The 21,652-nt window shown below is 58.6% G+C and overlaps 3 protein-coding genes across 5 annotated transcripts in view; 2 read left to right on the plus strand and 1 right to left on the minus strand.

The window, feature by feature from the left end:
* Nucleotides 1–5,919, plus strand: part of DMTN (dematin actin binding protein) — a 23,514-nt gene extending 17,595 nt beyond the window's left edge. Inside the window, exon 17 of the transcript XR_006742427.1 lies at nucleotides 5,910–5,919. The gene's annotated coding sequence lies outside the window, so the exon portion shown is untranslated. The remainder of the gene's footprint in view (nucleotides 1–5,909) is intronic.
* FHIP2B (FHF complex subunit HOOK interacting protein 2B) overlaps nucleotides 1–13,180 on the plus strand; it is a 14,417-nt gene extending 1,237 nt beyond the window's left edge. The window contains exons 2-18 of one of the 3 annotated variants that reach the window (XM_045585886.1): nucleotides 2,303–2,381; nucleotides 3,250–3,252; nucleotides 5,368–5,537; nucleotides 6,171–6,275; nucleotides 6,372–6,491; nucleotides 6,886–7,098; nucleotides 7,186–7,382; nucleotides 7,951–8,059; nucleotides 8,182–8,258; nucleotides 8,615–8,804; nucleotides 9,593–9,738; nucleotides 9,833–9,961; nucleotides 10,111–10,201; nucleotides 10,382–10,525; nucleotides 10,878–11,018; nucleotides 11,225–11,325; nucleotides 11,564–13,180. In XM_045585886.1, coding sequence (XP_045441842.1) covers nucleotides 2,303–2,381; nucleotides 3,250–3,252; nucleotides 5,368–5,537; nucleotides 6,171–6,275; nucleotides 6,372–6,491; nucleotides 6,886–7,098; nucleotides 7,186–7,382; nucleotides 7,951–8,059; nucleotides 8,182–8,258; nucleotides 8,615–8,804; nucleotides 9,593–9,738; nucleotides 9,833–9,961; nucleotides 10,111–10,201; nucleotides 10,382–10,525; nucleotides 10,878–11,018; nucleotides 11,225–11,325; nucleotides 11,564–11,702 — 2,154 coding nt within the window. In that variant the 3' untranslated portion in view covers nucleotides 11,703–13,180. The remainder of the gene's footprint in view (nucleotides 1–2,302; nucleotides 2,382–3,249; nucleotides 3,253–5,367; nucleotides 5,538–6,170; nucleotides 6,276–6,371; nucleotides 6,492–6,885; nucleotides 7,099–7,185; nucleotides 7,383–7,950; nucleotides 8,060–8,181; nucleotides 8,259–8,614; nucleotides 8,805–9,592; nucleotides 9,739–9,832; nucleotides 9,962–10,110; nucleotides 10,202–10,381; nucleotides 10,526–10,877; nucleotides 11,019–11,224; nucleotides 11,326–11,563) is intronic. The other 2 variants (XM_045585887.1, XM_036449972.2) reach the window with 2 other exon arrangements.
* Nucleotides 13,181–14,640: 1,460 nt separating this feature from the next.
* On the minus strand, nucleotides 14,641–17,672 carry NUDT18 (nudix hydrolase 18). Its single transcript, XM_036449975.2, has 3 exons — nucleotides 17,230–17,672; nucleotides 15,861–16,074; nucleotides 14,641–15,637 (listed from the first exon to the last, which is right to left on the minus strand). Exons 1-3 carry the CDS (start codon nucleotides 17,623–17,625, stop codon nucleotides 15,036–15,038), a joined length of 1,212 nt encoding a protein of 403 aa, XP_036305868.2. The 5' UTR covers nucleotides 17,626–17,672; the 3' UTR covers nucleotides 14,641–15,035.
* Nucleotides 17,673–21,652: the final 3,980 nt, after the last annotated feature.

Consider the following 21,652-nt stretch of genomic DNA (forward strand, 5'->3'; position numbering starts at 1 on the left):
GAAAGTGATCTGACAAACTACTTTTTACCTCTCAAGGACAGCTCCCTGCGGAGGGCGGGCAGACCAGACCTTCGCCCTAGGAAGTGGATTTCTAAATTTCAGTGTCAGAGGCTGGATGAAATATTGGTGGTCAAGGGAGATACTTTGAGGCAGCTGGTCTTCTTCAGCCACACCCTAGAAGTTTAACTGACCCTGTGTGGCCCTCGGGAGAGCTGGGAACCCCCCCTTTGGCTTGCACCCCCACATCTTGCACATACTAGTAGGTCTCCCCCTGGCCTGGGTCATCAGGGTAAGACCCCAGCAAGTTGCTTACCTCCCTGGTAAGGAGGGAGCATGCTGCTCTTTCCTGCCCTCTCCTGACAGAAAATAGAGTTACAGTCCTTATCTTGAAATAGAAATTTAGAATGGGTTCTTTGGTCTCGAGGTAGAGTAGCTAACAATAGTCTCAGGTATAGAGCATCCCCCTGCTTTCCTCTCTCTAACGGTCTGTTTTGGCTAACCTGCATTCTCCTAGTCCTACTTTTATTTTTACTGGATTAGTTAGTTAGCTAGTTAAGCCAGTGCAAGGTTTTCAGAAACGATGAATGAATTTTGGGGTTCAATGAGCCCCCATTACAAACTTGTGAAATAATTGTACAATAGTATTGTTCAAGGGTCAGAAGGCATTCCAAGAGACAAGGAACTATGTACGGAACAGGGTCTTAAAGGGCTTGCTGAACCATTTAAAAAAAATTTCTTTATTGATTAAGGTATTACATATGTGTCCTTATTCCCCCATTACCTCCCACCTCCCATTCATGCCCCCACACCCCCTGTTGTCTGTGTCCATTGATTAGGCTTATATGCATGCTGCTGAGCCATTTAGTAAATATTAACGAGTAGCCACTATGTGTGTGCCCCTGCCCCCCGGGATGCTAATGGTCTGGTAGAGAGATGACTGCTAACCCAGCGATAATAGAAGGTGGCGAGGTGGTCATACACCTGTGTTTGGGACGACTGTGGGAGTTGTCACTCTAGTAAGGGCTGTGAACCCCACAACTAATTTTAAAAGAAGACGAGATCCAGAGTCGAAATGAGCACCTTTGCAGAGCGACCGCCTGGTTGTGTATTTTTGCCCTGCAAACATTGACTCTGCAAGGAATGAGAAGAAATGCGCTTTGGGGGCAGTTCTTAGAGGAAGTGCTCGTTATTACCATACCAGCCAGACCTGAGAGATGGCGAGAGCACTGGGAAGGGGGAGGTGTAGGGCTTGCTCCCAGGAGAGCAGAGTCCCCCGTGGCCCACAGGAGGAGCTGGAGGAGGCGTGGATGGGAGCAGAGCTAGCTGAGGAGGAGCTGGAGGAGGCGTGGATGGGAGCAGAGCTAGCTGAGGAGGAGAAGGTGGAGGAGGCGTGAATGGGAGCAGAGCTAGCTGAGGAGGAGCTGGAGGAGGCGTGGATGGGAGCAGAGCTAGCTGAGGAGAAGGAGCTGGAGGAGGCTTGGATGGGAGCAGAGCTAGCTGAGGAGGAGGAGCTGGAGGAGGCGTGGATGGGAGCAGAGCTAGCTGAGGAGGAGGAGCTGGAGGAGGCGTGGATGGGAGCAGAGCTAGCTGAGGAGGAGGAGCTGGAGGAGGCGTGGATGGGAGCAGAGCTAGCTGAGGAGGAGGAGCTGGAGGAGGCGTGGATGGGAGCAGAGCTAGCTGAGGAGGAGAAGGTGGAGGAGGCGTGGATGGGAGCAGAGCTAGCTGAGGAGGAGTCAGGGCCTCACGGCCCGAGCTTGGACAGAAGCGGCCTGTACCTTATAAGTAAGGCACTTCCTTAACGTGATGCTTCTGTTGCCCGTCTGGCTGAACCCAGCCTGGGTGGCCTTGAACCAGCTTTCCGCAGACCCTCGGATTCAGAGGGACCTGGAAACTTCGTCTTTCGCGTGTGTTCCAGCCGTGCCATTTTGCTTTTGTTGTTCTGAGGGTGCGCGCCTGTTCTCCTGTGTGTACCTCTGTTGTAGGAGAGCCCTGTTGTGCTGAAATTGTCTGTTTCTCTGGTGTGTGCACCAGCCTTCTTATCTCCTCCGGACCTGTGGCAGGGGCGCCGTGATTCCAGCAGAGAGCGGGGTCTGGGAGAGATGCCCCGCATTGTCGGCGATGACTGGGATGTGCCCTGCAGGAAACGTGTTACTATTCCTTTTGAGAACCCATGATCGATCACAGTGGCTTCCCACGTCCTAGCACTGACCCGGCAGCTGGCAGATAGGGAATGTCCGTTCCTGGGAGTGAGGGTGGCGGCGGAGCTGCGGTCACACAGGCCATGTGTCTGCTCTCTCCGCAGTGGGAGCCCACCATCGACCTTCTGGAGGCGTTTGTGGAGCACTGGAAGGGCATCACGCACTATTACATCGAAAGCACAGGTCGGAGGAACTGGGGGGACAGGATGGGCAGAGCCACCGGGCAGCTCAGAGGTGCAGGGGCCCCGGGGAAGTGACAGCTGCTGCCTGGGAGTTCGGAGTTCGGACGTTTTGCGAGGGAGCTCTGTGAGGTGGGAGTGGGAACAAGGAGGAGGGGCCTCTCGCGGGCCCACCCTGCAAGGCAGAGGTTGAGCTCCACTTGCCCCCCGTCTTCCAGCCAGGTCACCCAGGCCTTCAGTCTCCAGGTGCCTGTGGCCGGGGCTTCCTGATTGAAAAAGCAATTGAACAGGATAGAGCAGACCGAAGGGTTGCAGGTTTGATTCCAGTCAAGGGCATGTACCTCAATCCTGGGCCCTGATTTGGGTCTCCTGTGAGAGGCAACCAAGCAATGTATCTCTCTCACATTGATATTTCTCTCTGTCTCACCCCCTCCCTTCCATGCTCTCTAAAAATCAATGGGAAAATATCCTCAGATAAGGACTAACAAACAAGAAATTGAACAAATGTCTCTTTTCCCTCAGCCAACTTGGAGGGGAAGGGGGAGAACAAAAACCAAAGCTTATAAATACCAGGTCCTTCTCCCCATGCTGACACACCAGGGATCCAATGCCTTGGGCACTGGGCCCATCAGGCTCGCCCACTGGGAGATGGAGTCTGATTGGTTGCTTTGTAGTCGGTGCGCTGGCATTGGTGGATGCACCCTGATTGCCGTGTAACCTGTCCTGCATCCCTAGCTTTCCCCTCCTGGAGTTCAGATTGGGATTCACTTCCAGCTTACTCCGTCCTGCAGGCTTTGTTTCCAGCCTGAGCAGCCCAAGAAACTAGAAAGTCGACTCGGACTGTCCAAGGGCCTCTGCAGCCTCTGTTAGAGCAGGTTCCTCAGGCTCACAGTGGGTCGGTCACTATTCCTGGTGGGGAGTGCACTGCAGTATATTTAGTCCCCAACTCTGATCTCTAGCCATGAGAGGCCAGTACCCTCCCTGCTTATGTGTCAACCAAAACTCTCTCCGGAGATGACAAAGGTCCCCTGGGGACAGTGCATGCCCCCAGTTGAGAACAACAATTTTAGACTGATCGTCTCTCTTTTTTCATTGAAATATAATTGACATATCTACACTAATAAAAGAGGAAATGCAAATTGACCGTACCTTTGAGGCACTCACCAGCCAATCAGGAGTGAGTATGCAAATTAACCCAACAAAGATGGCAGGTTAATTTGCAGACGCCCAGCTGCAGGGGGGTGGGATGCTTGTGTTGTCACCTCTGGGCGGAGTGGGAAGGCGGCTCTGGGCCTTCATCCAGGGAAAGGAAGGCCCATCTTGCACGAATCTCCGTGCATCGGGCCTCTAGTAACATTATATTAGTTTCAGTTGTATAATATATTGATTCCATATATGGGTAGATGGTGAAATGATTATAGTAAGTCTCATTAATATCCATCACCACATGTAGTTCTAATTTTCTTTTTCTTGTGACGAGAAAAATCTTACAACTTAACAGCTTTCAATTATACAATACAGTGCTGTTAACTATAGCCACCACTCTGTATATTACACACCTAGGACTGATTTTATAACTGCACATTTGTACCTTTTAGTTCAAAAAGCCCCAGCTCCCCAGGAGAGCAGTAAGGGATCCAGAACCGACTCAGAACCATCTGGGGCTTTGCCTGGGCCTACCCCATTAATTTCAGAACAGTCCCTATGCCAGAGGTACCGGAGTGGATGAGGCAGCTGCCTTGCTCAAGAGCCTGTGCTTCTACAAAAAGCTAGGGGGTGCTCCAGTGCCAAAGTACGAAAACTTCCTTTTAAAAACCACTCGAGCCTCTGCAGCTCGAAGACTAACCAGCTTCTCCTTCGGGGCCCTCTGTGGTACCGCAGGTTTTTTAAAAATATGTTTTTATGATTTTTAGAGAGAGGAATAAAGAGAGAGAAACATTGATGAAAGAGAAATGTTGATCGGCTGCCTCCTACACATCCCTCCTGGGGATCAAGCTCGCAATCCGGGCATGTACCCTGACCAGGGATTGAACCAGTGACTTCCTGGTTCATGGGTCGATGCTCAACCATGAATAATACCAGCCGGGGATCTTTTTTTCTGCTTTTTTAAAATTAGAGTATTGCCTTCTGTGAATATAAAAGAGACACACAGGCCCACGATTATCTGTTGGGAAGCTGCTAGGAGACAGATTCTGAATTACATGACAGAGTCCCTGGGCCCACAGCTTCTCACTCAGGCCCTCAGCTGCCTGCAGCCCTGGCAACCATCCTTGGCAGCCGCAGGGTTTGGACAAAACTGATGCTCTTCCCTATGATAAAAAGCAGGGCATGCACACATGCTCAGAGTTGAATCCTGGACCTCATTCTAGAAAGTCTTTGTGTGGTTTTTTTTTTTTTTTGTGTGTGTGTGTGTGTGTGTGTGTGTATGTTTTTTTATTGATTTCAGAGAGAGGGAAAAGGAGATAGAGAGATAGAAACATCAATTATGAGAGAGAATCATGTGCTCTAAAGGTGAATTGAACTGTGACCTGGTTCATGGATCACGCTTCTGTGTTTTTATTTATTTTTTTTAAATATCCCTTTTCCACTTCACTTTTTAAAAATTATATTTTATTGATTTTTTACAGAGAGGAAAGGAGAGGAAAGAGAGTTAGAAACATCGATGAAAGAGAAACATCTATCAGCTGCCTCCTGCACACCTCCTACTGGGGATGTGCCCATAACCAAGGTACATGCCTTGACCAGAATCGAACCTGGGACCCTTCAGTCTGCAGGCCGATGCTCTATCCACTGAGCCAAATCAGACAGGGCTTCTTTTGTGTCTTTAAGTATGGAGGCATGAACTGTGAACTTCCGCTTCCTCTGGCCTTTATTTGGAGCAGACTCTCCTGCCCTCAGCCAACCCCATCCCCAGGCCCCTTGGAGGTGACTCCGTAGAGCCAGAGTGCGCACCTTCTCCCCACTCACCCTCTTTCCTGACCCTGGGCTAGATGAGAGCACCCCGGCCAAGAAGACGGACATCCCCTGGCGGCTGAAGCAGATGCTGGACATCCTGGTGCACGAGGAGAGGCAGCAGGCGGCGGGCGAGGCGGGGCCCTGCCTCGAGTACCTGCTGCAGCACAAGATCCTGGAGACCCTGTGCACGCTGGGCAAGGCCGAGGTGCAGCCCGGAGCCTCCCATCCCAGCCCGGCCCTGTGCCAGGCTCTCCCCCGTGCTCCTCCAGCCCCAGGCTCTCCCCCCCCCACCCCCTCCCGTGCTCCTCCAGCCCCAGGATCTCCCCCCCCAACCCCCCGTGCTCCTCCAGCCCCAGGCTCCCCCCCCCCAATGCTCCTCCAGCCCCAGGCTCTCCCCCCCACCCAGTGCTCCTCCAGCCCCAGGCTCCCCCCTCCCCGTGCTCCTCCAGCCCCAGGCTCTCCCCCGCCCCCCGTGCTCCTCAAGCCGCAGGCTCTGTGCTCCTCTAGCCGAGCAGGGCCGGCCCAGGGCACAGCCACCCCCTCCCTGCTCACTGCTCGTGGCATGGAGGTTGAAGAGAGGCTCCCTCTTAGTCAGCCGTCACTCAGCAAGGATGTGCTGAGGACCAGGCGTGTGTGAGGGGACACAGCGGCGGTTAGGACAGAGCCCACCTGTGTGTTCAGAGACGACTAGATTATGGAGGAAAATGCAGTGGGGAGGGGACCGGTTCCCACAGTGAGGGAAGGCGCCCCCCTCCCCCCCCCCCCCGGCAGTGGAGGAGGGCAGTGTTCCGAGGGGCAGGGCCCCCCCTCCTGACCGGCCCTCCGCTCTGCCCCCCAGTACCCGCCCGGCATGCGGCAGCAGGTGTTCCAGTTCTTCAGCAAGGTTCTGGCCCAGGTCCAGCACCCGCTCCTGCATTACCTCAACGTCCACAGGCCTGTGCAGGTGAGGGGCCGGGAGGCCAAGGGGTGGTCTGGGGGTGCGGCCCCCTCTCTTCCCTGCCCCGCAATCCCCTCTGTTTCTCTGCTACTCCCCTTCCAGAACCTTCTCCGGCTCGGGGGAGCTCCGGGATCCCTCACGGAAAAGGAAGAGGTGCAGTTCACCACCGTCCTCTGCGCCAAGATCCAGCAGGATCCAGCCCTGCTCACCTACATCCTGGAAGTGCGTGTCTCCAGCGGACAGAAGGGGAGGGGCCCAGACCCCACCCCACAGAGGCACTGGGGCGCCTCCCCTCCTGCTCCCTGCCGAGCCCCTAACCGTTCCCCAGGGGCCCAGACCGGTTTGGCTCAGTGGTAGAGTGTCAGTCTGCGGACTGAAGGGTCCCGGGTTCGATTCCGGTCAAGGGCATGTACATTGATTGCGGGCACATCCCCAGTAGGGGGTGTGCAAGAGGCAGCTGGTCGATGTTTCTCTCTCATCGATGTTTCTAGCTCAATCCCTCTCCCTTCCTCTCTGTAAAAAAGTCAATAAAATATATATACTTTTGAAAACAGTTCCCGAGGGGCAGCGTGGGAGTGGCCTCCCCCAGGCCCGCCTCACCTAGCCTCCTTTGCAGGGTAAAAAAACGGTCGCTCAGAAGAATGCCTCCAAAGAGTCCACCGCCCTGCCTGGAGAGGACAAGGACCACCCCCACAGCAAGACTCCTGACGGGGGTCCCTGTGGGGCCGGGGCCTTGACCGCCCAGCTGCCTGCTGAGACCCAGGAGCCCGACGAGGGGGTTGGAGAGAACAACCTCATCACCTCCCTGGTCGGCCTGTGCAAGAGCAAGGTGCTGGGCCGGGTGGACGCTGGGCGGAGCCCGGGGGACTCGGCGCAGGCACAGGCACAGGTCCTGAGGTGTACCCCTGCCCCCCAGAAAGGCCGTGTGGCTCTGAAGGCCCAGGAGAACCTGCTGCTCCTCGTCAGCGTGGCTCCCCAGGCGGCCGCCACCTACCTGGTGCGGAGCAGCCCTTGCTGCCCTGCGATCGTGAAGCACCTCTGCCAGCTGTACCAGTCCTTGCCCACCTTCCTGGACCCTGCAGACATCGCTGCTCTAGAGGGCATCTCCTGGAGGTAGGCATGTGGCCGGGGAGGCGGGGTTGCAGTGCGGTGGCTGGCAGCCCTGTCTATCCTCCGGTGGCCGGTTCCCCTTGTTTTCCAGGAGGGATGGGGACCCCTGCTGGCACCTCCTTCCCAAGGTCACAGCCCACCCTGGGGGCCTTCTCACCCACCAGAGAAGCATCACTTTTGCTTCTACCCACAGAACTCCCTAGAGAACTGATCACCCTGCCGGAACCGGTTTGGCTCAGTGGATAGAGCGTCGGCCTGCGGACTGGAAGGTCCCGGGTTCGATTCCGGTCAAGGGCATGTACCTTGGTTGCAGGCACAAACCCAGTGGGGGCTGTGCAGGAGGCAGCTGGTCGATGTTTCTCTCTCATCGATGTTTCTAACTCTCTGTGCCTCTCCCTTCCTCTCTGTAAAAGATCAATAAAATATATTTTAAAAAAACAAAAACTGATCACCCTACCCTATGCCCACCTCCCCACCTGCAACAGAGGCTCCAGGGCAGGGGGAGAAAGGGCCCGGCTTCCTTCTGGAACAGCTGGGCAGGCCTCACAGCCCCCCGCTCTCCCTTCCGCAGGTTACCCAGTGCCCCGTCGGATGAGGGTAGCTTCCCAGGCAAAGAGGCGCTGGCTGCCTTTCTGGGCTGGTTTGATTACTGTGACCACCTCGTCTTGGAGGCACACCCGGTGAGTCACACCACCCTCATCTCTGTCTCCCGGAGAGCCGCGGGGCTGCGAGCCGGGCAGCGCCCCTCGGCTGCTGTGCGGGGTGCCGGGAACGTGTGTAAGACGTGCTCTCTGGTGCCCAGGTGGTGGCAGATGCCTTGGCAAAGGCCGTGGCGGAGAAGCTGTTCGTGGAGATTCTGCAGCCGCAGCTCCTACACGTGTAAGTCTGTGTCCAGGCCCCTCAGAGGTGGCCGTAGTGTGAATCTAACCGCCCGCCCCGTCCACCCCTTCCTGTCCCTCCAGCCAGGGACCTCCTTAGACAGCGTCCCATGCGTTTGTGGGCTCATTTGGCCAGGCCTACCCCAACACGCACGTGGCTCAGAGCCACTGTGGGCTAGCAGAGGCCTACGCCCTGGGACTCGGTGACCTCAGGAGGGGTGGGAGTGAGCAGAGACACACCAGCTGGAGACGGAAGGAAACCAGGAAGGGTTCCACCACCCTCCCACTCACCCCCCCACCCCTCCCCCGTCCCTCTGGCCTCCCCTCCCTGCCTGGCTCAGCGTTCTGTCCACATAGGTCCGAGCAGAGCGTCCTGACCTCCACGGCCCTGCTGACGGCCCTGCTGCGTCAGCTCCGCTCCCCTGCGCTGCTCGGGGAGGCCGTGGCCTTCCTCCTGGGCTCGGAGCCGTGGCCGGCGGCCCCCGAGGACAGCCCCCGCTCCCTGTGCGCCCACCTCGTCAGGCACTGCGACCACCTCTCGGATGAGGTGAGCTGGAAGCCCTGCTGTCCTCGATACTCCCTCCGTCCCCCCACTCCCCCTCCAGAGGGGCTCCCCGAGGCCTCCCATCTCCGTCAGTGGTCCAGGTGGCTCTGCCTTGGAGGCGCTGAACCCCTCCCCACCAAAAAGAAACCATGATGGTAGCCAGCGGGCTCCTGTCGCACCAATGCTGTCTGTGACCACACGCTGGCCAGTCTGCACGCTGCTTCTCGTTCATGGGACGTTTTGCAGGCTGCTGGCCCCTCGGAGATGGGTGAGACCAGCACTCCGTTTTTCGGACATCGAAACCGAGGCCCAGAAAAGCCCCTTTTTCTTGCCTGTTATTGTGCATCAAATTAATAATGGAGCCAAGCCGAAACCGGTTTGGCTCAGTGGGTAGAGTGTCGGCCTGCGGACTGAAAGGTCCCAGGTTCGATTCTGGTCAAGGGCATGTACCTTGGTTGTGGGCACATCCCCAGTGTGGGGAGTGCAAGAGGCAGCTGATGGATGATTCTCTCCCATCAGTGTTTCTAATTCTCTATCCCCCTCTCTTTTCCTCTCTGTAAAAAATCAATAAAATATATTTTTAAATAATAATAATAATAATAATAATAATGGAGCCAAGACTAGCCAGACTCCTGATTCCCAGGCCACCACCCATCCACTCCCCCCAAAACGTGCTGGGGAGTTGGGGGGATCCCGTTCTAGGGGGACTTTTCTTATTGGGTGAGCCGACTCCAGGCGCCCCCGGAAGCCGGGGCAGGGAGGGGCGTCCTGCTGACCCCTTCTTGCCCCAGATCAGCATCGCCACGCTGCGGCTGTTTGAGGAGCTGCTCCAGAAGCCGCACGAGCACATCATCCGCAGCCTCGTCCTGTGCCACCTGGAGGGCCGCCTGTACGCCGCCCGGGGCTCCCAGGAGCCCGAGAGCTACGAGGACAATCTGTGAGTGAGCCCCCGGCCCCGCCCCAGCCCTCGGCACCCCACGCTCTGTCTTTCGTTGGTTCCTCGGTGCCATGCACGTGTACCCCGGCCACAGAGACCTCGAGGAGGACCCCTACTTCACAGACGGCCTCCTGGACGCCGGCTTCCAGCCCTCTGCCAAGCCCCACCCGGCCCCCGCCACCAACTCGGACGGCAAAACGGCAGTAACCGAGATCGTCAACAGGTAGGGGCAGGTCGGGAAGTCTGAGCCACGTGGGTTGGCTCCGTCTTTGGCCATGACTCTGAGGGGTGCAGCCCGGAGCTGGGTGAGCGTGGCACCCGGGGGGGGGGGCAGGGTGCGCCCCCCACACACCGAGGGTCCTTGTCTCTCAGCTTCCTCTGCCTGGTTCCCGAGGAAGCCAAGACCTCCGCCTTCCTGGAGGAGACGGGATACGACACCTACGTCCACGATGCTTACACACTGGTGAGCGCCGAGGCCTCCACCAGGGCCCACTCCTCGCCCCTCAGAGGCTCCCCCCTCTGTGGCCTCCGCCAGGGCCCCCCCAGCTCCAGCCACGAGTCCCGAGTCCACCTCCCCGTGTGGCCCACTGCGTGCCGGGGCCCCTGACCCCGGGCCTCCTCTCAGCTCCCCCTCCTGCTCCAGTTCCAGGAGTGCAGCTCCCGAGTCGGTCCCTGGGGCTGGCCCCTGGCCCTCACGCCGCTGGACCCCCAGGAGCCGGAGCGGCCCTTCTTCGAGGGGCACTTCCTCCGGATGCTGTTTGACCGCATGTCCCGGATTTTGGAACAGGTAGCCAGCAGGGCCGGGCCCCAGCCGGAGGGCGGGGCCCACGGTGGCACCCCAGGTGGGTGCCCCTGGAGTCCTTCGGAGGAGCAGGGGGTCGAGTCGTCTTCGGTTCTTCGGCTCCACGGTCCCCTCTCCCCCCCCTTTCCCCAGGCGGGAAGCCCCGTCTCGCCTCTGCTCCACACGCCCTAACATGCTCCGGCCCTCCGCCCCGGGGATCCATGACACACACACATCATGTGAGCCTCCCACCCCCGCACACGCTCACACTGGCCAGGCGCCTTTCCTGGGGGAGTGCAGAAATGCTCACCACCCACCCCCCTGACAGCCCCGGGTTTGCCCACCATGTTCCCTGCAGCCTTACAGCCTGAACCTGCAAGTGACCTCAGTCCTGTCCCGGCTCGCCCTCTTCCCCCACCCGCTTATCCACGAGTACCTCCTGGACCCCTACATCAGCCTGGCCCCTGGCTGCAGGAGCCTGTTCTCTGTGCTCGTCCGGGTAAGGAGGCCAGGGAGAGTGTCCGTGGTGGGCAGGGAGGGAGGGGACGGGGCAGGGGCTTGGGAGCTCAGAGGTGGGGACCCCGGTCAGTGCCAAGGGGAGAGCACGGGTACCGACCACCCTGCCGTCTGCCGCGGGGCAGCAGAGCCATGGGACCTCGCTTGCGCGTCACTGGCCCCCACCTTGGTCCTCTTGTTCCTCTCTAGGTGATTGGGGACTTGATGCAGAGAATTCAGAGGGTACCCCAGTTCCCAGGCAAGCTGCTCCTGGTGCGCAAGCAGCTGATGGGTCATATTCCTGGGGAGCAGTAAGTAACCGAGAGAAGTGGGTGCCTGGGACAGAGCCCTGGGTGGGAGGGCAGGTGCTTGGGGTGGGGGGTAAGGGGGTCGCACGGGTCTCAGTCCTTAGTCCCTGAAAAAGGGCCCGCTGCTGAGCTCTGTTCTCACTCGGATCTGCCACTGGGTTATGCCTTAGGGACCCTCGGAGGTCACGCGGGGGGCACATACCCGCGACCTCCCAGCCATGACTCTGTGCTCTCCCCTCAGGCTGGACCACCAGACCCTCCTCCAGGGCGTGGTGGTGCTGGAGGAATTCTGCAAGGAGCTGGCTGCCATTGCTTTCGTCAAGTTCCCCCCACAGGGTCCTCACCTGCACCTCCCCCCAACCCCGGAAGGACACGTCTGAGCCGGGAGCATGACGGGAGGGGAGACTCCTGTTCTCACCTCTGCCCAGAGCTGCCTCCCCTCCCGCCTGGCACAGCCGCAGCCACCCTTCGCCCGGGGCAGGGGCCTGGCTCTGTCTCCTCTGTGTCCGGGGGCCTCTGCCTCTGGGGAGGCCTGGGCTTCGGCTCCCAGGTCACCTCAAGGAGACCTTGCCTCGTTGGCTACACCAGGCTGGGCTTCAGGAAGTGGGTCTCCCAGGCACCAGAGCCCAGGAACAAGAGGCAGCTTCCCGGGCGGCACAGTGTCTCCCCGGGGGAGCTGGGTGACGGCCAGGGGAGTGTCGGAACCCAGACGCTCCCGAGTCCTGTGCCCGTCACCTGCCTCTACAGGCCAAGTGTGGCCGAGGCCAAGACCTGGGATTCAGTCCCGTGGGCACAAGGAGTGTGAGCTGAGGGCCGGTCAGGACTGTGGGTCAGACAGACGAGGGCAAGGGGGCCCAGACTCGGTCGCACTAGGTACCATAGATTCTGCTAAGACTTGACTTTTTTTTTTTTTTTTTCTCTCCTGCCTTCTTGACTTAACCCTGATGGAAGGGGCAGCGGCTGGCAGGGGGAGCCCCCTCCTCTGGCCTGGCCCTCCCGGAGACTTGTTGCAAAATCCCCAACCGCCTCGTGGCAAGAGGCCAAAGCATGCTCCGCGCCCAGGCGGGGGCAGCCGCTAATGAGAGCCTTGATGCAACTCCGCCAGGGCGGGAGAGGGCCCGGGGAGCCGGGGGCCGGTGCCAGGCTCCGGCTCCAGCTGGTTTCTCTGGCGCCTTCTGAACCCGTCTCGGCAGGTCCGCAGCACCTGGGCAGAGGGGCTGGAGCCTGGGGGGGGCCGGGCCCGGCCCACCGCGTTCTCGATGGAATGCCCTCCCAGGGGAGCGAGGGAGCTCAGGGTACAGACGAGGCCACGATGCCCACCTGCCTGCAGGCCCCTAGGCCTGGCAGGGAGGGGCAGGGGCCCCGGTATTCTCCCTGCGTGCCCTCGGAGGCTGGGGCCGCCACCCCTCCCGGCCCGAATCTGTCTCGACCTGCAGGAACACACAGGCGGCGCCAGGCATTACCTCACAGCAGGACTGCAGCCGCTGGCTTCGCTCCTGGGCAAGGAGGAGCAGGCCAGAGCCCCTTCTGCTTCCTTTTCCTGCCCATGCCTCTCTGGAAGCCAGCCGCGGGTTGCCAGGAGGTGACATGAAAGAGGAGGAAACTCGGTGACCTCTACCTCTCCCACATTCCTCCCGGCTGGGGAGGACTGACCTGCTGTGCCGAAGGACACGGGGCGTGTGCGTGCCTGCGCTGCGCACACGGGCGTGGGCGTGGGTGTGGGATGGGAGCGAGCTCGGTGGGCAGACTGGGTCTGGACTCTGTGAAAATGTCACAGGCACGCCCCTCCTCGATGCACTGCGGCATCCTCACGGTGTGCCCCCGGCCACCGCGGCAATAAATGGTGTGGTTGCGTGGACACAGCTGCCCTGTTCTCCTCCGCCCTTCGCGTCTTTTCTGCCCAGGGCTCCGCTGCTAATTTGGGCCCATCTTCCTCCCCAAGGAAGACAAATTAAGTTCCTTTTTGAGCGCCGGAGTGGAGGGGTTGGCGGTAAACAGACAGGCTCTGGCAGGGCAACTCTGACGTTCCTCGGCGCCTGCCAGGAACAGCGGCTCTTGGCCAGGCAACACTATTTCTGCCCGGTTTGCCCACAACTGAGGGCTGGCCAGCCCCAGAGACACCCTGGGGGAGCGGGCCATCTGCAGCTTCTGCGTGCAAGCCTCACGTTGGGTGCTCAGGTTGTCAGCTGTATGGCTGCTTTTGTGAAAAGCAGGGCCTGCTGCTTTAAAAAGCGTGTCCCTGAGTGTGGAGCCTCTGAGGGAAGTCACCGAGAATGTGCCGGGCAGGGCAAGCCGAGGACCGAGAGGGCTGGCCAGTGCTTCTCGCCTCGGTGCGTGTTAGAATCACTAGGGCGGCTTTTTAAAACGCCAGTGCCCCTGCCCGACCCGCCGTGAGATACATCGGCGGGTTGTTTTTAAAGCTCTCCAGGTGATTTGAATGGGCACCCACAGCTGGGAACTGCCATAGGCTAAATAGTGGGCGCAGATACCATGGCCCTTTGCCGTGGAGATGGACTGGGGGGGTCCCTCAGACACTGGGAGAAGTGAGCGAGAGGGAACGGGTTCTGCTCCACCTTAGGAGATATTTATCCCCGGATGGACAGGAGGACTCCTACCACAGACAGCCCCACAGGCCAGAAAGGGAGACAAGATGTGGCCAGGACAGACAGGCAGCAGCTGGGGGGGTCCCCCGGTCCTTCATTCAGGGCCAGAAGGTGGTGACGTCAGCAGGGAAGCCCAACCAAGCGTTTCCCAGCTCGGAATCGGAGATCTAGACTTCAGATGCAGTGAGGAGCACACAGTGGTTTTTTTTTTTTTAGTTTTCCTTTACATTTTAGTCAAGTCCTTTTCTTTAAACAATTTCTACGATGATTCGGTTGGGCTAAGGGGAAATGAGAGGATTTGGGTTTGGTTTGGGCTGAAGTTATAAAAAAGGCAGAGGCAAGAGCCAGGCGCCCGGCTGCAGAGCGACTGGGGAGGGATCAGCCCAAGAAGGAAATCCAGGCCCGGGCAGCTCTCCTCGCCTACCCGAAGCTTCCCTGGCAATCTCACTGCTCGAGACTTGGGGGGATGTGGTCACGTCCCACCTGGCAGGCAAGACGAAGAGGCCCTCAGTGGGCCCGAGACAGGCCGAGGTGGACAGCAGGAAGCCTGCCTGCTCCCTGCTCCCTGCTCCCAGCTCCCAGGCTGGCCCCTGCCGTGGCAGCCTGCGGTCTGGCGAGGCCTCAGTGGGACAAGGGGAGGAGCTTCTCCTCTGAGGGCAGTCTCCCCTTCCTGCTCACTTCCTCCCCAGAGACACATTTAGGCAGGAAGGCAAAGTAAGCAATCTGTTTACTCAGCAAAGGGCACAGTCCTTGGAGTGACCTCCCCCATATCCTAAGCGGCCGAGAACCTGCTGTAGAAGAGAAGATGCTGTCTGGGGTTCAGATCGTTCCCATATCCCCTTAGGGAGCAGTGCCCTCATTGTTCCTCCTGGAAACCGAGTCCTCGAGCTCTGGACTCCTTGCTTGGTTAAAGGCACTGTCCCTTCCGGTGCCGTGTAGGGGCCTGCTCGTGGTAAGGAGAGATGGAAGCCCTCCCTGAGAAGCAGGAGACCTATCCTGCTCCCAACACAACGGGATCCCTGATTGCCAACCTCCTGCCTCCCCAAGAGGGAGGCGAAACCACGGTGGAGGGAGCACAGACAGCAGCTCCGTGTCTACTCCGGCCCCTTTCTATCCGTTGACTGGGACAACAGATGATTCCTGAAGCCTCTGGAAGAGCTGGCTTTGCAGGTCTCCCTCCACCACCTTCCTCCAAACAAAGTTCTCACCCCGAACCTCGGGGGGCTCGTTGTGGGTCCCTGGGTTCCGGAAAGCCACGGTCACCAGCACGTTCAGGCAGATGCCGTCCGTGTGGCCTCTGCCCAGGTGCTGCAGTCCCAGCAGCCCCTTGGTCTCCACGGCCAAGTGGTGCAGAGTCAGACAGTCCTGCAGCAGCCGCAGGATGGCCATGTGGAGGCCACCCCTCTGCTCCATCGGGGTGAAGCCACAGGCCGTGATGGGCAAGTGAGGCGCCCCCACCGTGCCCACCAACACCCACACGGTCTGGGTGGCCACGCTGGTAAAGGTGGCCACGAGCCGCTGGCACACCAGGCTGCAGGGAAGCTCCTGGGGCAGAATGCGAGGGTGCCTGGCCCGGTGGTGGTACTGGGCAGCCAGTTCAACCAGGGCCAGGATGTCCTGGGCTCGCAGAGGAGTGGCCAGGGAGGTCCGTGGGTACCAGCACGCCTGCAGGGACTCTGCGTCTGCCTCCTTGGAAGTCTTGAGAACTCCACCTGGGGGGAGGGGAGGGGGAAAGGGTCTGTGCTGAGAGAAGCGCGAGGCCTGGCAAAGCCAACAGCCGCCGAGGCGCTCTAACCCTGACTCTGAGGCCGGAGAACCTGGAGATGCCAGGCTTGTAGCAGCCAGAACAGGGGCTGCTCTCACCCGAGGACGAGCAGGGGGAAAGCTACCCACTGCCCCTTGCCCACGCTGCCAGCAGGTGTGCCGTGCCAGTACCTGTGGGCTGAGCCAGGAACGCGAAGCGGATCCAGGCGGGGCCCCGCTCCTCCACGCACAGCAGTGTCAGGGGCTCACAGAGCAGCCCGGCCTCCTCCTTCACCTCCCGCTGCAGGGCCTCCACGATGGTCTCCCCAGGCTCCATTCTCCCCGCGGGCAGGTACCACGCCCCATAGCACTCTTTCTTGGCCTCCTGGATCATGAGCACCTCATCCTGAGGGGAGAGAGAAAATCCTCACCTCACACCGCCAGGCTGGGATTGCCAGAGGAGGGGCACAGCCAGCAGCCTTCCCTTGCCCTGGGGCCAGATCATATCTTTTTTTTTTCTTTTAAATATATTTTATTGACTTTTCACAGAGAGGAAGGGAGAGATGCAAAGAGCTAGAAACATCGATGAGAGAGAAACATCGATCAGCTGCCTCCTGCACACCTCCCCACTGGGGATGTGCCCGCAACCTAGGTATATGCCCTTGACCGGAATGGAACCTGGGACCCTTCAGTCCGCAGGCTGACGCTCTATCCACTGAGCCAAACTGGTTACAGCCAGATCATATCTTAAACACGATCACTCAGGACCCCCTTACTAGAGGACACATTCAAACCGTTGAGCTTTCCTAGGGAATGGCCCTTGAGTGGTTGCCAGCGACAGCTGTCTCTCTCTGCAATTTATCCTTTTGCAATCGGACTTCCGTTGCAGAAAGGGGCTGAGATTCCCGGGAGCTGCTTAAGGGACTGGGGTTCAGACCCCACAGTGGGGGTTGCCATGTGTCCTGCACTGTCTGCATATGTTCCTGTCTCTCTCCCCTCCCCTCTTGGTTTGCAAACTGCTGTGGCCTGTCCTCACACATAAGTCTAGGCTTTGAAACATGACCCCACTGACACCCCCATATAACTCCTACCTAAGGCCTTGGGCCCTTCTAGCTTTTGCATGGGAATTTGTACTAGATCAGCACCAAAAAGAGCATCCCACAGGAGCAAGGTCTGAATGCAAGCACAGGTTGTGCCGTTGCTGCCGGTGGGACCCAGAGGAGGTCTCTGCAGAAGTGAACAGTCTTAGAGAGAGCCCCCTCCGCCAGCCTGGGCTAGCTACCTTGTGGGAAAAGGAAGAGGAATGAGACAGCACTCCCCATTGGGCACTGAGGCCTAGTGGGGTGAAACAGACACGCTCCTCGGTGCGTCTGACAATCTGACAGTCGCAGGGTTCAGAGTTCGGAGCACAAGGTTCAGGGGTCAGAATGACAGTGCTTTGCAACACGGGGAAGCGCCACCCACAAACAAGCGCTGGCTCCTGCCGGTAGGTCCTCGGTCCCCACGGGGCAGGCTGCGCGCTCCGGGCCCAGGCGGCGGGCGCGGGCGGGCGGACGCTCACCTGCTCGTTGAGGAACACGGCCAGCACCACGTAGCAGACGTTCCTCCGCAGCAGCGCGGGCGCCCGCAGCTCCCCGGCCGGCTCCGAGTCCCAGCTCTGCACCCGCAGCCCCTGCCCCGCCAGCACGGCTTCCAGCTCCCCCGCCAGGCCTTCCGAGGCCATGGGGTCCCCCGGGAGGCGGCGGCGGCGGCCCGCAGACCCGCTACGCCCGGTGCAGAGTGACCAGGGGGGTGACGCGGGGGGCGCCCGCGGGGCGTTGCCTGGGCCTCGGTCCCCTCCCCCGCGGGCTCGCGCCGGGGGCTCACGGACCAACGCGGAAGCGCCGGCCGAGCCGCGGCCGCTGATAGGCTGCGCTTCCCCGCGGCTGGCCCGGATTGGCTGACCCGCGTCCGTCATCGCGGAGGCGGGGCCAGTCCGGGCGCTGCGGACGCCACCCGGTTGGGGCGTCTCTGCCCGTCCCTCCTCGCCCTCTCCGGGCGCCTCTGGCCGCCGGCCTGGCCAACATCTCCGGCGCGCACAGGTCCGCACCGGCTCTGATGGTTGCGTCATCCTGCCTGTGGGCTGCGGAGCGCCGCGGTAGCCAGCGACGGTGACGTCACAAGCAGAATGACGTCACGGAGGTCTGGGGCCGTGGGTGTAATGTATTGTCCAGCTTTTTGGTCATAAACATTGCCCAAATGGTCACCAGCATTGCCCAAATGATCACTTCCTAAATAACCTCTTCCCCCCCCCCAAAAAAAAAAAATGTAACAGGGAACATGTGCTCCTGCCTTGGAGGAGATTCTGATCTAGTTGGGAAGGTAAATGTAGACACATAATAAAAAGTCAACTCAGGGTTATAAGCCAAGTGCTAAATGACTGGTTTGAGCTGGAGGTGTGACAGCGCTTAGAGGAGGGAGGGAGCAGGGCCAAGATGCTCAAGGTGTGGCTGGCAGTGGGAGAAGGGGGATTCAGGGCAGAGAAAGGTCCTGGGATCTGTGTCCCAGCCCCCTGCCTGGCATCTCCTATTGTTTCAGCACCCTCTACCCTGCAGCCCGGGAGCCCTAGGCCAGCAGGGGCCAGTTTCTGCTCCTCCATCTCTGCTGCCCGCACCCCCAGCTGGCTCGGCCTGCCGCTCTGAGAGCAGGGTGTGGATTTTGGCGAGCTCCCGCTTCTCTCCCAGCCTGACCTTTCTTCCTCAGAGCTTCCTTTAACCACCTCTCAGGACAGGAAGGCAGGGCCAGCCGGAGCGAAACTGTGAAGCCAGCCAAATCTGGGATCCTCAGGCCTCCCCTTTCCCTCCTGCTGCCTTTGTGCACCTCCCTTTGTGTGTGTGTTAGGCGTGGGGATGGGGGTGGGTGGGAGGGGTGTCAGTCGCTTGCTGGAACAGACAAGGCATTGGACTTGGGCCAGATGCCAGTGCCCACTGGCTGGCTGCGTCCCTGGATAAGTTGTGAGCATCAGTGTCCCCAACTGCGGGTTGGCTCACAGCTATTCCTTCACAGGGTTCTTGGGAAGGTGAGATGTCCATGGCTGTTTGCCAGGCAGCCCACCAACTGCCCCCACCCCTGGCCGGACCCCCCTGGCCACAGCACTTGTTGCTACAACACAAAGGCCCACTTTCATGAAGAGTGCCTTCAGGGCCACCAGGGAACCAGGCTAAGCCGCACCAGGTCTACCTCCTGAGGCCCTTCTCACACATGAGCTGTGAGATCCCTGGAGGCGGGGTGCTGTGTTAGGCTGTGGGCCCACAATCTTTGGAGGCACTTGGTGACGCTGCTGCTCCCAGCCCCAGACCTGTTGCCTCCCAGACAGCTGAACTCACCAGCCTCAGCGGCCCCTAGAGCTGCAGAGCCACCTGTTAACGTGTGTGTGTGTGTATGTGTGTGTGTGTGTGTGTGTGTGTGTGTACCGCAGTTTTCCCATCTGTGAAGTGGGGACAGCATTTGTCTCAGACTCCTTTCTGCCTCCCGGGGATGATTTGAGAGAGAATGAGGTCATGTCTGGGCAGGGCTGTGAGAGCCGCAGAGGCAGCCTAAGATAAACACCAGGCGGCCTGACGGCCCCGAAGAGCAAAGACTTCAACCAACTGCGGCTCCACTCCCCCCATTATCGCTGGGAAAAGTGCTCCGCGCCTCTGAAGTGGCCCTAATCACCGCTGCGGTGAGGAGCACCGGAGGCAACCATGGACGCTGCTTATAAACTGCGAAGGGCAGCCCTGGCGAAGCCCTGGGAGCCGAGGGAGACAACAGGAGGCAGGCTTTCTCGGGCTTTGGGAGGAGGGGAGCACACCCCAGACCGAGGCAGGAGGGGCCCCGAGATACCTGGGCAAAGCTGAGGGATGGGGGGCTGAGACAGAAACCTGCAGGACCAGACACAAAGAAAGGTCTCCCTCAAGGTTGCTGCTCTGTGCCCTCCATTTCCAGAGAGGGAAGATGGCTGGCAGGTGGGGTGGCCATGCAGAGGGGTGGCCAAGAGGGTCCACACCACACAGTGCCCACAGGAGGGAAGCCTGAGCCAGCCATTCCAGGGCCCAGGGACCCACTTACGCGTGTGAGCAGGAGGGCAGCAGGGAAGTGTAGGCAACCTCAGAAACCGATGGGAGGGCACGGACAGGCAGGGTGGGGCAAAGGTGTCTGTCACACCGGAGTTGGCCACAGAGCAGCAAACCCTGGCCCTTGTCAAAGTGGGAAGGGCAAGGAGGGTTAGGGAGGAGGTCTGGCTTCAGCCTGGGCGATGCCACTAGCTAGCTTGCTGTGATCTTGGGGAAAGCCACCTCTACTGTCTAGGTCATTGGTAAGACACAGGCAGAAGTGAATCCTGAAACAGAATGGACATGAAGGGAAGACTAGTGTATCTCAATCAAGCCTATGGCTCAGTTAATAGTGTTGTATGGAAACCAATGTCTTCGTTTGTTTTGTGTTTTTTTAAAATATATTTAATTTATTTTCCACAGAGAGGAAGGGAGAGGGATAGAGAGCTAGAAATGTCGATGAGAGAAACGTCGACCAGCTGCCTCCTGCACACCCCCCACCGGGGATGTGCCCACAACCAATGTACGTGCCCTTGACCGGAATCGAACCAGGGACCCTTCAGTCCACAGGCCGACGCTCTACCGCTGAGCCAACCCGGTTTCGGTCCAATGTCTTAGTTTTGATCACTGTGCCATGGTAATGTACCATGTTAACATGAGAGGAAGCTGGTTGAAGAACTGGGAATGGTCTGTGCTATTTTTGTGACTCGGTTGTGAATCTACAATAATTTAAAAACTAAGAATCAAGAAAATGTACTTCATCAGAAAAAAGGAAAGAGGCAGCATGAAGTCTGCACCCCTGAGGTCACTTCCGGCGCTGAGGCTGTGCCTCGCTGTCAGGGCCAGCGAGAGGCTGGGGGTGACGGTGGACAGTGGGGTTGCTGGGAAAAGCAGAGGCCTACAGGGCAGGGCTGGGCTGGGCGGGGGACAAGCTAAGCCTCCGTAAGGAAGAGGGTCACCAAGAGCCTCAAGTCTCAAGGCCAGTCCCCACTTGAACTGGCTTCATCCCCTGTCCAGTCCTGGGACATGTGGCCCACCTGCTGTTTGCATGGAGTCAGACCCGATATTCCCCGGAGGGCACTGTGACCACAGGCCCAGCGGTCTGTGGGGAAGAACGAGGCCCCTGGCAGAGCCATCCCCCTCTGCTCAGAGGAAGGACCTTGTGTTCGGTGTTCTGGGGTGACTTCAGGACAAGGCTACATAAGGCGAAGTGTAGGTAGGGATGGGTCATCCGGTGCCACTTGGAACAGGATCAGCTATAAAGTGCATGTATTGGAAGGAGGACAGAGCAGACAGCAGAGCCATCTGCAAAGGCCATTAAGCCCCAAGTAAATGAGGCGGCTGGAGTCAGGACACTTGGTTCAAATCCCAATTCTGCCACTAAAATTGCAGTGTGACCTTGGGTGACTCACATACCCCCCAGCCTGCCTGTTTCTTCTTCTGAAGAATAAAAACAAGTAGCATCTACCTCAAAACCATGATACGGGAGATCACTTAAATGATAATAGTGGCACTGTAAGATGTAGGGGTCCCTTAAATTTTTCTTTTGTTTTTCTATCACATGAAAATGATCTAGCTTTGCAGACAATGGGGAAACCTTTTTTTTTTTTTTTTTTTTTTTTTTTACGAAGGATGGCTATGTGAGTCATGGCAAAGCCACTTAAGGGAATATAAGCAATCATTAATAATGAAGGTTAGGTGGCAACCCAGAAAATGATCACCAGAGTGTTTGTTAAAAGAGAGAAACCGAGTAAAAAGCATACCAATCCAACTGCAGGTAAAACAGATCCTTTAAACAAAAAAATACTAAGAGGAGATATACCCAGATACTACCCGTGTTTGGGTTGAGAGTGAGTGGAGGTGGAATTACAAGTGACATGTCTTATTTCCTACATGTTCTGAAAGTGTATG

The sequence above is a fragment of the Pipistrellus kuhlii genome, unplaced genomic scaffold (assembly GCF_014108245.1).
Source record: "Pipistrellus kuhlii isolate mPipKuh1 unplaced genomic scaffold, mPipKuh1.p scaffold_m20_p_21, whole genome shotgun sequence".
NCBI lineage: Eukaryota > Metazoa > Chordata > Mammalia > Chiroptera > Vespertilionidae > Pipistrellus > Pipistrellus kuhlii.

Coding starts and splice junctions, on each gene's coding strand:
- NUDT18 (XM_036449975.2), bottom strand. CDS start 17,625: ATGACGGACGCGGGTCAGCCAATCCGGGCCAGCCGCGGGGAAGCGCAG. Junction 16,075..17,229: donor CCGTGTTCCTCAACGAGCAG/GTGAGCGTCCGC, acceptor CTCTCCCCTCAG/GATGAGGTGCTCATGATCCA. Junction 15,638..15,860: donor GTTCCTGGCTCAGCCCACAG/GTACTGGCACGG, acceptor CCCTCCCCCCAG/GTGGAGTTCTCAAGACTTCC.